This window comes from Pavona decussata, unplaced genomic scaffold, assembly GCF_977016875.1.
Source record: "Pavona decussata unplaced genomic scaffold, jaPavDecu1.1 SCAFFOLD_16, whole genome shotgun sequence".
Classification (NCBI taxonomy): domain Eukaryota; kingdom Metazoa; phylum Cnidaria; class Anthozoa; order Scleractinia; family Agariciidae; genus Pavona; species Pavona decussata.
In genome coordinates this window covers 2135388-2149573 of record NW_028145439.1, presented here as the reverse complement: position 1 = coordinate 2149573, position 14186 = coordinate 2135388, and the positions used below count along the sequence as shown (strand labels likewise).

The window sequence follows — 14186 nt, the reverse complement described above, 5'->3', positions numbered from 1 at the left end:
GTTTGTTACAAAAAAAACCGTTGCGAAAAGTGTGTGCTCCGCTAATAAGTTAATTCAGGCAAGAAAGTCGGTAGAAAAGCGACGTCTTGACGATGATGCTCCAGCTCTCGCGATCGATGATTTTTTGCCCCGCAAAAAAACAAGACGACAAAATGTGGTACGTACAAATTTATAACACTACGCTAAACATGGTTTTAATTATTTTTGGTTGTGCGGCTGTTTAATGTCGTCAAAATATTGCAAAACATTCAAACTCCACCATTCATGTGCACACAGGAGTTAGACAAAGAAAACAGTCAAAAGGTACATGTAGTCGGGTCAAGAATGAGGCGCTAGCAGATGGGTTTGACAGGTGTAAAACTTGTGACAAAGGTAAGCATTGTTTTATGAATACGGTTTCTTCTGAGGCTCGGCTTTTTTCGTTTGAGTTTTTACTAGTACAATTCTACATCGTTTTCCAAAGGTTTATTCAAAAGAAACTCAACTATAATTACAACAAAGCATTGAAAAGTTCCCATTATTTAACCCCAACAACTACAAGTAATTATACAGTTTACAAAGTTTCTAACTTGACAAAAATACATGTACGGAGTTTGAAATAGATTCAATCACTTCACACTATAATTAAATAAGACCCTGGATAATGTATAATTCGTCAAAAAAGGCTTTATGCGAATAACATTTATTTAGTTTTTTTTCTGACTGAGATCACATAAACAACAGTATTTGCAGATCAAATGTACTGCAAATATACCATGAATACTAGTTACATTCTCTTACACTCTGGAACAGAGTAAAACCCTACAAAAGTTGAGATGTACAAAAAAATAATATCTGTTTCCGGACAACCAATGATACAAAATTATTTTATTACCTAAAGGACCCTTGGCATGGAAGAACTTTGTTAGTGAAGAATGCAAAGGAGCAGCAAGCATATTTACCATCAGATGTGGATATTGCAAAGCAATAAACAAAGTGTCAACTTCAATGCAACACAGAGCAGGGAAGCGTGGGCCCATGGCTTATGACATTAATACACGAATAGCCCTGGGGGCTCTAAATGCTGGTATAGGGCAAACACACGTCAATAGTTTATTTTCCTGTCTAAATGTTCCTTCTGTTAATCATGTGACTTTCAAAGTAAGAGAAAGAGAAGTTGGAAAAGCAATTGAAAGTGTGGCAGAGGCAAGTTGCTTGGAAAGTTGTAGTGAGGAGCGAAAGAGGGCAGTAGCAGCAGGTGTGCAGGGTGATGACCAAGATTTAATTGGTGTTTTGGTGTCGTATGATATGGGGTGGCAAAAAAGAGGGAAGGCACACAATTCCTCCACTGGTCATGGGGCGGTATTAGGTGTATCAACAGGGAAGGTTTTAGACTTTGCCACAAGATGCAAAATGTGTCGAATATGTTCAGCGGCAAAGGATAAGCCCAAGCCACATGACTGTCGCAAAGACCATGATGGGTCTTCAAAAATCATGGAATCTGATGTTGCTTGTCAGCTTTTCCAACATGCCCCGACACGTGGTATTAAATATGACAAATATATTGGGGATGATGATTCCACAACTTTAGCTCAACTTAAATCAAAAGTACCTTATGGCCTGGAAAAAATTTCAGACTTCATCCACACAAAACGCTCTTTAAGCACTCGGTTGTACAACCTGAGCCAGCGTCAAAAAATTTGATAACTCTTCAATTCTATCTCAGAAGGTTATCAACTACCTCGTCAAATGTTTCTCGTATTGTGTTCATCAAAACAGAAATTGCCCCCAAGAGCTGAGTAGAGAAATCAAGTCCATTGTTCCACATGCATTTGGCAACCATGAGCAATGCTCTTCAACGTGGTGCCGATACAAACAAGACCCAGTAAACTACATGCACAACGAACTGCCACATGGCAAAGACTTACATGGTGCAAGCCTGAAACAGGCCTTACAGACCCTTTTTGATGAATATGCATCAGAGACAGTCACAGCAAAACTTGCACCATGTATGGACTCGCAAAGAAATGAATCCCTTAATGGAACAATTGGTTCAAAAAATCTGAAGATCCGATATTATGGAGGGAGCGAAAGCAGCGACTTCCGCACAGCTTGTGGGGTGGCTCAACATAATGAGGGGCACAAATTTGTAAACAAAACACTACTGAAAGCTGGGATAACCCCTGGTATCTTCTGTGAAAAACACCAAGACAAAGAAGACAGTAAATCCATCAAGGACAAAAGTCGCAAAAGCAGTATGGAATACAAACGAAGAAGAAGACACTTCCATCTGAAGAAAATTAAAATCACCACAAGACATGAAAAAAAGGAAGGACCAAGCTATGGACACAACATAGGACTTTCCCTAAACCCAAGCCAAACAAATTCCACTAATGAATCAAGTCTGCACATTCTGAAAAATGTCAACATTAACCTTTGCAAACAAGAACTACCAAACTACGAAAACTTGATCCCATCATCTGGAGTGAGACCTGTGCTGAACGAAATTTCCTTTGATCCCCAGAAAACCTACACTTTTGTTGTCTTCGATATTGAAACAGCATCGACTTCAAGGACTACTGAACTTCTTCAACTATCTGCAATAACAGAGGACGAAAAAGCTACCTTTTCCGAATACATCTTACCGAGTAAACCTATCAGCAGCACTGCATCAGCCATTCACAACATAACTGTGCGATATTCCGGAGATCAAAGGCAATTGTACAAAGATGGAAAACAAATACCTGCGACATCACTGCAAACCTGTCTCACCCGCTTTCTGCATTTCCTTAAAACTATTTACAACTCAAAACCTGTTGATCACTTAGTTCTCACTGGACACAACTCCTCTGTGTTCGATACCCCTAGACTTCTCCGTAACGGCGGCAGCAGATTTTCCAACCAGCTGGAGGAAATGAAAGTGTTGTTCTGTGACAGTCTTCCAGTTTTCAAATTCCTTCGAAGTCAACCGAACAACGCCTTGAAATCTTCGCCGAACAACAAATTAGCTTGTGTTTATAAGGCACTGTTTAATTGTGACTTTCTCGCTCACGACGCTTTGGAGGATGTGAAAGCACTGAGAAGGATTCTGTTTACTCCGCCACTCGAGCTTAGCACTGAAACTATTGTTAACCATGGGAAAACATCATCACCGAACGAAGCACAGCAACAGTCAACATTTCTTGAGCGACGACAACAAGTTGTTGACACCTTCAACGGAAATCTTTACCTCCCGAGTGGCTCTTTGAAGTTAACCTTGACAACAATCCAGAAGTTAGCAGATGCCGGTTTGGCCTTCAGTACTCTCCAAGAAATTCATTCCAAATTTGGACTAAACGGTCTGTATAGTATTATTGCACTCCCGCCATCGAATCGCAATTCCCAGCCTAGCCAAAACAAGTCGGCCAAGTCGCCTAGAATTTCATCAAACAAAAGAATAATTTCCACAGTTTTAAAGTACTTCCACGAACTATAAACACGACCTTTCGCTTTGTTTCAATTTTGTAAGCCCTTAGCCTTTTCATTCCTTTATGCTCCTTCGGTTTCTTCCACTGATGACTTGGCACGATCGCTCGATTGACAGAAGGAATCCAATCCACTCGCGCGAGTACGGTCAGCGATGATATGAAGAGCGTGACCGGAAATGATAATGGGCGCGAAATCGCACGAACCGGAAGTAACAAGACAAACTTTGGATCAATTTATCTCGAAAATTTGCTCGGCGACCTATGTTGAAATTTTTCATGCAAACAGCATTTAACTGTATCTAACATTCAAGACTTTAAAGAGAAAATCTGTAGAGCAGATTTTTTTTAATCTTTAAAAGACCTTTTTCCAAGGTTTCTCGATTTCCACACTACAGATTTTTTTCAAATTTTCAGGGGATGTGAAGAACACTGCTAACTATCAAAAACGCTGATAAAAAGTATAGGTCACCGAGTTAGTTTTTAAGATAACTTTGAAAAAGTGACTTTTGAGGAGTATGTCTCTAGAGAGTTACGGTTACCATGACAACGCATATGACGTCATAAGTTGTCTTAAATGAAACTTTAACAACCCTGTTAAAAGCTTAGCTACAATTTGTTTCAGAGACCTAAGGGGTAAAATTTCAGTGTTGTTTTGTTTTGACATGTTTATGAGCTTTCAGAAACCCTTTCGAGCCTCCTTAAATGTTCTCCCAAGTTCTATTGAATAGCCATCGGAAACATCACACTTTGCCCAATGAAATGCCGCTCTGAAAAACGTCAAAATCGAAAGAAAAACTTGAATAAAACACAAACCAGCCTTCACCGGTTAATTAAACTCACTTTTATCATTTGTACAAACGTTTTTTCCTAATTCTTAATTACTTAGTATTAGCAAGTCGGAGCAATTACCAAAGTTTATTGCTTTCCTTTCATGATCGCTTCTAATGATGTGAAGGATGATGGATGATGGACGGATGACGGATGATGACCACTTTGCGTTAAATTTCAGTTGATCTCTTCTTCGTTGAGCTCTTCAGCTTTTATATTTCAATTTTTACTCTGTTTCTCCGATCAGGGGCGCTTTCCATTTACCTGAAAGAGTGGGTTGCAAATTCTAGAAAATTTTTGTGTCAGATGGGAAAGGCTATTTTGCCTTCCTTGCAAAACTTGCAATCTCATTGGTAATATTAAAGTTGACATTACATAGATATGATGGCGTATTTATGGTGCAATTAACAAAAAAAATGTTAATGGAAATTTTGTGCAAATGGAACGGTTCAACTGTTTAAGTTGACCGGATGAAGAGGAAAAAGTGGAGTACCTGGGAAGGTCGTCCGTTTGTTTCGGGAAATTTCCGTGTGGTTCTCGTGTCAGAACTATTTGTATTTCAACTGGTTAAAACGAAAAAATATATTTTAGATGTCCGAGTCGTCCGGCTGTTAACTGAAATAACAGCAACTATTTAAAACTCACAAAATGTCACGTTACAGACCGCTTGTAAATAAATTTTGAATCAACGGTATTAAAGTAATGACTTGTCTGTTCCAACTCGTTTGGTTTTTAAAAACGATCAGCCTGATCTAATTTTGAAAAAATGTTTTCAGTCAGGAGACATTCACATCTTTTTTTTCAGCGAACTGACGATGTTATTTGGCAGATGGACAATAATTCTTGGTTATTAAAGGATGTGACCACACAGCAGCTTAATTTTAACGTTTGACTCGAAGGAAAGGATCCAAATTTCTTCTAAACTAGCACACATATTTATTTCCCAGCCCACAGACATGTGCATGGTAATAAGAAAAATAAATTTCAAAAATTGGGTTTGTTGTTCATTTCCTTTTTCTCGTAAAGGTAGTGCATAGCATAAAATTAAAATTAAAATTTCCTTTCGTTTTTTTTTAAACACGGCGTGTAGAAATTGCCATTGACTTTCTCCCTTAATAATTGCTTTTATTGCTTCTCCTAGCTAGGACACAGGACACATTAGGACGCGTGCCACACATGAACCCAGCAGATGGCCTACAGTTCGTCTTTAGTGGTAGAGAATCCGACCGGTTTGCCTAAGGTCATGCTTTTGATTCCCGTCGGAAATTCAGGGTTTTATTCTTTCTTCCATGCTCGTGAAAAGATAAACATTACATTATCCTTGCTGTTCAGTTTTTTTTTTTAAGTTATTTGTTAAAATTTAACTTCAAATTCAAATTTTATGTATCTCTTTTCAACACTGATTGTGTATTACACCATGATGTTTAGCAGTAAAGAGAAAATTCATTATCCTATCTACGTATCAAGAGTTACTTTCCTTCTGTAAAACCCTACTGTAGAATAAATGCATTTAGAATAAATGTTTCTCTGCTTTGGGAGCTCTAAGCTTCAACCAGGAATAAATTCGACAATCGCAAAGAAAAAAATGCTTTGATGCTTACACGCGGCGAAATTCTTGATCAACGGCGTAAACTGGGCTTCTTGTGGCTACTTGCGTAAGACTGCTCGCAGTCCGACTTCGATAGCTATGATATTTATGCTGGACAACTGTGTACTTAAACGTCCAAATCATGTAAAAAGAACTGAAAAGACGCCAGAACGAAATAGAAAGTATTTTTTATAAATTCCTCTCTACTAGTTAGTCCTTCAGAAATAACTTTTTTGTTTCTTTAACACGTTATTTAAGAAACCTCTCGTTCTTACTTAGCAAAATATCAATTGCATTACGAGAATTCAGTTTTCGAAGAATCACACTTTATTGCCATCTTTTACCTAGGTGAATTAATGTAGTAATGTAAAATTCTTTCGATGCCGCTTTTGGTGAAACTGATCTAAAGCACTGAAACGCATACTTGGTAACTCCAAACTTCATGAACAAAGCAACTGTCTGGAGATAAACGACCAATTTCGCTAAACTACCGAGTTTAAAGTGAGCACACTTCGTAAATACTAACTTGATGAACAAAAAAGCTCCCTGACTATTTCCTTCACTGCTTGTCTCACTTCTCTGATCTTCCAGCAGTAAAGAAATGGATTAAGTGACGAGTTAAAATAAACTAAACTTACTGTAAATTGCAGTGCAAGATAAAACGTTGAAGCCTGACTTCTTCGAATTTCTTTAATTGCCAAAGGCGCCGCTACAATAAATGGCAAATAACAAACAACTAATGCCAACTGCAGCCATAGTGCACTGGACGCTGTCTTTCTGTATCGCGCTATGTTCAGTGGAGTTGTTTGGTTGGGTTGTCCTGTAAGATTGTCTTGAACTTGAGTTTGATGATGACGCAGCGTGAGGAAAATCCTCGTGTAAGAATAGATGGAAACACCTACGCTTAACAGTACAACGTTGTGGCTATACCACGATGATAATGAATCGTTCCAAAGGAAGGTTATGGAGCCAACAAAAGAGCTAACCCAGAAAGTAAACACAATTACATATGTTCGCTTTAAAGTTACAACTTGTCTGTATCTGAGACCTAACAACAGGGCGAGAAGTCTGTCCACACTTATGGCCGTCAGTGTCAACAAAGACACTGAACACAACGTTCGGCCTGTTATAGCAAGTGTGACATGCGTCGAGCGACAAATATCCCACCTTTCGTAAACGACAGAAATCCAGTAAGTAACTTGAGAAGGCTCAACAATTAAACCGACCCACAGATCAGTTGCAGCTAGGCTTCGAAGCAAGAGTTTGGACGGCGGATAAAGTGAAGTCTCTTTGAACAGAGCGAAAAGGATCAATGTATTTCCCAGGAATGCAGTGATGGACAGAAAAATGTTTAAAACTGAAAGGAATATCAGTTGGCTGTGTATTCCTCCAGTTAATTCTGCAGAGCAAAATAGTTCTTCAAGTGATTTTTGTTTTCCGTCTCCAGTATAGTTTGTTATCTCACCCATTTTACTTCAGTGCTAACCCAGCTATCGAACTGAGCTTTATCGCTTCTTCATTAGGATAACAAATTATCTTTATTTGCAAAATATGTCAAATTAACTGAAAATTTTTAATATCTGTTATGAGCTTCATATCGCGCAGCTGTTTTAAGTAATATTTAAAAAACGAGCAGGAGTGTTTTATCGTGTTTAACACCACGAAGCGCAGCCGAGAGGTTTTAGACCCGATAAAACACGTGCTGCGAGTATTTTGAAGCGCTACAAAAATATTCCTGGAAAAGCGTGCGTGAAGAGAGTTCATAAAAATTATGCTTTTGCGAACGTTGGAAATAAGCATACGAGAAAAACACGGCATACTAATAAAGAGTGTTTTATAAGCTGATAAAATACAGCATACTAATGAGAAGTGTTTTATCAGCTGTTAAAACACCGAATACTAAATAAGGAGGAGTTTTATCGATATAAAAGCACTACACGTGATGTTGTATCGACCATATGATAGGTCAATGGGCTTATGAATTATTACTGAGTTTTTGAATTGAAGGTAAACAGAAGAAGGTAGTGTCTGTTTAATAACTATGAAACTGATGAAGGTGATAGTCACCAGGTTACAGTTTAGTTTTTAAATGTGTGTTTCCGCCTGTTAATTGAATGTAGTGGCAACCATTTAGAACTCACAATGTAAAGCTTTTGACAACAAACGACTTGCGTGTTTAAACTCGCTCTTGTTTTTCGGTAAATATGACAGTAGCCGGTAATAAATTTGATAACAATTTGTCAGTCACAAGACATTCACAACTGTTTCTGATAGTTTTCGTTAGTGAATAAAACATTTCTTGTCCATGTAACAACCCACGATAGCAGATGAACCATAGATCGTAGTTAGTAAAGGATAAGAAAAAAACAGACCCTAAATATTCAGTTCATAACTGAGAAAAATGATCCAATTTTCCTGTGAGCCAATAAATATATTTATTTTCTAGCCCACAGGCGTTCAGTAAAAAGAAAAATTGTAAAAGAAAATAATCTGCGGTGTTCATTGTCTTCTTCAGGAGAAGTTAGTGGATCAAATTGAAATTGAAAACCCTTTTTCAACAAAAAAATATGTGTCAATGGCGTTCTCGATTTAGCAATATCTCTTTGGTTGATTTTCGTTGGACTAAGCTAGCAAATAATAATCTTTGCTTCTCTCTAAAGGAAAGTACCGTTCAAATCAAGGTAACTCAGTATATTTCATGAGTTTGTTATGAATTTCATATCACGTAGTTTTTTATATTAAATGTTCTCCCAAGTTCTATTGAATAGCCATCGGAAACATCACACTTTGCCCAATGAAATGCCGCACTGAAAAACGTCAAAATCAAAAGCAAAACTTGAATGAAAGACAAACCAGCCTTCACCGGTTAATTAAACTCACTTTTATCATTTGTACAAACGTTTTTTCCTAATTCTTAATTACTTAGTATTAGCAAGTCGGAGCAATTACCAAAGTTTATTGCTTTCCTTTCATGATCGCTTCTAATGATGTGAAGGATGATGGATGATGGACGGATGACGGATGATGACCACTTTGCGTTAAATTTCAGTCGATCTCTTCTTCGTTGAGCTCTTTAGCTTTTATATTTCAATTTTTACTCTTTTTCTCCGATCAGGGGCGCTTTCCATTTACCTAAAATAGTTGGTTGCAAATTCTAGAAAATTTTTGTGTTAGATGGGAAAGGCTATTTTGCCTTCCTTCCAATACTTGCAATCTCATTGGTAACATTAAAGTTGACATTAGATAGATGTGATGGCGTATTTTTGGTGCAATTAACAAAAAAAAAAACGTTCATGGAAATTTTGTGCAAATGGAACGGTTCAACTGTTTAAGTTGACCGGATGAAAAGGAAAAAGTGGAATACCTCGGAAGGTCGTCCGTTTGTTTCGGGAAATTTCCGTGTGGTTCTCGTATCACAACTATTTGTATTTCAGCTGGTTAAAACGAAAAAATATATTTTAAATGTCCGAGTCCTTCGGCTGTTAACTGAAATAACAGCAACTATTTAAAACTCACAAAATGTCACGCTACAGACCGCTTGTAAATAAATTTTGAATCAACGGTATTAAAGTAATGACTTCTCTGTTCCAACTCGTTTGGTTTTGAAAGACGATCAGCCTGATCTAATTTTGAAAAAATGTTTTCAGTCAGGAGACATTCACATCTTTTTTTTTTTTTTTTAGCGAACTGACGATGTTATTTGGCAGATGGACAATAATTCTTGGTTATAAAAGAATATGACCACACAGCAGCTTAATTTTAACGTTTGACCCGAAGGAAAGGATCCAAATTTCTTTTAAACTAGCATACATATTTATTTTCCCAGCCCACAGACACGTGCATTGTAATAAGAAAAATAAATTTCAAAAATTGCGTTTGTTGTTCATTTTTTTTTCTCGTAAAGGTAGTGCATAGCATAAAATTCAAATTCAAATTTCCTTTGGTTCTTATTAAACACGGCGTGTAGAAATTGCCATTGACTTTCTCCCTTAATAATTGCTTTTATTACTTCTCCTAGCTAGGACACAGGACACATTAGGACGCCGGCATGCCACACATGAACCCAGCAGATGGTCTACAAGTTCGTCTTTAGTGGTAGAGAATCCTACCGGTTTGCCAAAGATCATGCTTTTGATTTCCGTCGGAAATTCAGGGTTTTATTCTTTCTTCCATGCTCGTGAAAAGATAAACATTACATCATCCTTGCTGTTCAGTTTTTGTTTTTAATTTTTTTCAAGTTATTTGTTTAAATTTAACTTCAAATTCAAATTTTATGTATCTCTTTTCAACACTGATTGTGTATTATACCATGAAGTTTAGCAGTAAAGCGAAAATTCATTATCCTATCTACGTATCAAGAGTTGCTTTCCTTCTGTAAAACCCTACTGTAGACATTTAGAATAAATGCTGTGTCTCCTTTTGGAACCGCAGGCTTATTTCAACCAGAAATAAATTCGACAATCACAAAGAAAGAACTGTTTGAAGCTTACACGTGGCGGAATTCCTGATCAACGGCGTTAACTGGGCTTCTTGTGGCTACTTGCGTAAGCTTGACTGCTTGCAGTCCTACTTTGATAGCTATAATATTTATGCTGGACAACATTGTACTTAAATTTCGAAACCATGTGAAAAGAACTGAAAAGACGACAGAAAATCGAAATGGAATGCTTTTTTCAAATTCTTCTTTACCAGTTAGTCTTTCAGAAATAACTTTTTTGTTTGTTTTACTCGTTATTTTATAAACCTCGCATTCTTACCTGGCAAAATATCAATTGCATTACGAGAATTAAGTTTTCGAAGAATCACACTTTATTGCCATCTTTTACCTAGATGAATTAATGTAGTAATGTATAATGCCGCTTTTGGTGAAACTGAACTACAGAAAAAGGCATACTTGGTAACAACAAACTTCATGAACAAAGCAACTGTCTGGAGATTAACAACCCTTAAGATTCAGCTAAACTGCCGAGGTCAAACCAACCGCCCTGCACAATTACCAACTTGATGAACAAACAAAAAGCCTAACTATTTCCTTCACTGCTTGTCTCACGTCTCTGATCTTCCAGCAGTAAAAAATTGGATTTAGTGACGAGTTGAAATAAACTAAAGTTACTGTAAACTGCTGTGGAAGATAAAACGCTGAAAACAGACTTCTTGGAATTTCTCTAAATGCCAAAGGCGCCGCTACAATAAATGGCAAATAACAAACAACTAATGATAACTGCAGCCACAGTGCACTGGACGCTGTCTTTCTGTATCGCGCTATGTTCAGTGGAGTTGTATGGTTCGGTTGTCCTGTAACATTGTCTTGAACTTGAGTTTGATGATGACGCAGCCAGAGGAAAATCCTCGTGTAAGAGTAGATCGAAACAACTACGCACAACAGTTCAACAGTACGGCTATACCATGATGATAATGAATCATTCCGAAGTAAGATTATGGAGCCAACAAAAGAGCTAACCCAGAAAGTAAACACCGTTACATATGTTCGCTTTAAAGTTACAACTTTTTTGTATCTGAGCCCTAACAACAACTGAAGGCGAGAAGTCTGTCCACACTTATAGCAGCTAATGTCAGTAAAGAAACCATACGCAACATTCTGCCTGTCATTATTAATGCGGCAGTAGTCGAGTGACAAATCGTACACGACAGAAAACCGGTGAGTTACATATAAAGGTTGATTAATGATACCAACACAGAGATCAGTTGCCGCTAGGCTACGAAGCAACAGTTTGGACGACGGATGAAGTGAAGACTCTTTGGAAAGAGCGACTAGGATCAGAGTATTTCCTAGGAATGAAGCGATGGACAGAAACATGTTTAACACTGAAAGAAATATCAGTTGGCTCTGTATTCCTCCAGAGAATTCTACTGAGCAAAACAAATGTGCAAGTGGTTTTTGTTTTCCGTCTCCAGTATAGTTTTTTTTTTATCTCACCCATCTTACTTCAGCACCGTAAGTGAACCTGCGGAACTGAGTTGTACATGGTGAGTTGCCAAATCTTAAAATTCAAGATTTGGCTTCCCAAATATTGTTTACAAACGTAGCAGGTGATTCTTCCAAAGAAATATTGAAACCACTCACGGTGAATTGAAAACAAGAAAGAAAGACTCGAGCAGTGCGTTGAATCGGTGGCCTACCCGGTGATTTAGAGAACATGAGAATTGACAATTACAAGGGACATTATTTTTTTTTTTTTTTGCTTTTAACCGGTTAAGGGAACTATGTTGGTAATTTGGGGAACAAGGGAACATTCACTACCCCAAAGATGTTTCTCCCTGTAATTTGAGGGAGGGAAGAACGAAACTTGTTCATACCTTGAGGACTGATTGGATTACTTAAACTTGAAATCAAGGAAAATTTTAATGTTAGTCAATCTGAATTGCTACGCTCCCCGTGCGTGAGCCAGCTCAACTCCAAGATTAGTCAGCGGTTGTCTTTCAGAGGTACAATTGCGGTTGGTTGCTGTGTAATTAGCACATGAGAACTATTGCGTCCCTTGTTACGCATTCTCTGGGTATCCAGTTCCCGCAATTTCTATATAGTTAAATACTCGTTTAGTAGTTAGTTTGTCAGTTAAAATGTTTTTCGAGAATAAAGATCTAGTTTTTAAAGCGTTTTTCTCTCGCGTTATTACAGTTGGTTCTTTATTAGTTGATATTCACCGTTTCACTGAGGAAAAAACTTCGATGCCGGACTAATTTGGAAGGGGAAACATTGCAGAAATACCTTCACCGGATTAGTATCTTTTCTCCGCTTGGGCGGCAGAGGCTGTTTCTTCGTGGGCAATGATGGATTAAGATTCAAACACCAAATAGGCATCATGTGTCCGGTAGCCCGTACCAGGTAAATTTTTTGAAAGTTTACCCTTTCATTGCTTTCAATTTCCCACTCCAGAAACTACGGAAAGACTGGAATAAGTGAGGCATTGTGGATCGTTTGGGTAGACAGATGGAAATTGTGCCAATTAATAAGTTACTGCTTTTCTTGGCAGTCAGTTGTATAGGAAATACTCTTTTAATTTTAGGTGAAAACTGTTTAACAAGAGCAACGCTATCCCGAGAAAAAGCCGAAAAATGCACTTATGTTCCTTGAATGTGATCTAGTCCACTTGATGTAAAAAAAAAAAAAGATCTCGGATGGTAACAGGGCACCTCTCGCTCAGCCACGGATACTCTAGGAGCCAAATTCCCCACATCCCATGTTACAATAATAACCACGGCATTGCGGGTCACCAAGCTCGTTTTTTATTTATAGCCACTTAAAGGGGACTGTTGAGTGATAGGTTATACTGTTGTTATGGTAGGCTATTACGTCAAGAAAATGGCAACAACTTGTTCACCAATGATTAGGTATTTGTTTGATCCCTTTTTGCATATGTTTTTATATTAGTGAATATTTTACTATCTTAGTATTATTATTATTATTATTATTATTACTATTATTATACTATGCGTCATTGTTGATAAAGAGTGGTAATATCGATCCGTCAAAGTATAATAGTAATTATATTAATTTTAATATCAGCTTTATTTAAAACTATGATGAGACCGATCAGAAAATCCTCCATTTGCTTATGTAAAACGGGGATCAGTGGAAAAATAGTCGTTTAATTTACATTTAAAGGACAGTAACGTCGTCGGAAGCTCGGGAAGTTGTCTTGGTACAAAGTTCCAATCACGAGCCGCAGCATTCTTGCAGCTTGAAACTGGCCTGTTTTTGATTTAGCTGGTATTACGTCTAATAGTGAGCGATCCCTAAAATGTTGTTGTCACACCTGCACGCATTTCACAAAAAATCAATAGTTAACATAATGTTTCAATGTAACACTACGGGATAGCGGATGATTTAAATTTTTTTGGACATCCTAAATAGTAATTATTGAAACAAGAAAAAAAAAAATAAAGAAAGGCCGGACATGATATGAACCCAGGAGTAGATCGCCGCAGATCAAAGGAAGCTGTCAATGAAGCTGCTTCTCTTAAACTCAATGAAGGCAAAGACAAAAATATTTTCGTGTTATTTTCGATCATTGTGGGCAACCCTTTTCATAGCTTTAGCTTGTGACTGCATGAGTAAAATTTTTGCTCCCATCATAGCTGGTCATTGTTTAAACGCTGGTGGAAACCCAACATAACAAACCCCTTTTTTTCAAGTTTTCTCCAATTTTTGTCTAATTGTTTAGGTCCTTGACTGCTCGACTTAATTCGCTAATCTTTCTAGCGGAAAAGAGAAGGGTTTAATATTGAGTTGGAATCAGCTAAAAGATGGGCAAATATCGTAATTGATGTACCTGTCAAATAAACATAATGCGTTTATTGCG

General features: G+C 37.5%; 1 protein-coding gene and 1 pseudogene across 1 annotated transcript; one reads left to right on the top strand and one right to left on the bottom strand.

Moving 5' to 3' along the window:
• Positions 1 to 456: 456 nt before the first annotated feature.
• LOC146487296 (uncharacterized) lies at positions 457 to 4144 on the top strand (annotated as a pseudogene).
• Positions 4145 to 6383: 2239 nt separating this feature from the next.
• Positions 6384 to 7331, bottom strand: LOC146487295 (adenosine receptor A2a-like). The gene has a single exon (XM_085085101.1). It carries the CDS (start codon positions 7329 to 7331, stop codon positions 6384 to 6386), a length of 948 nt encoding a protein of 315 aa, XP_084941227.1.
• Between the last annotated feature and the right edge of the window lie 6855 nt (positions 7332 to 14186).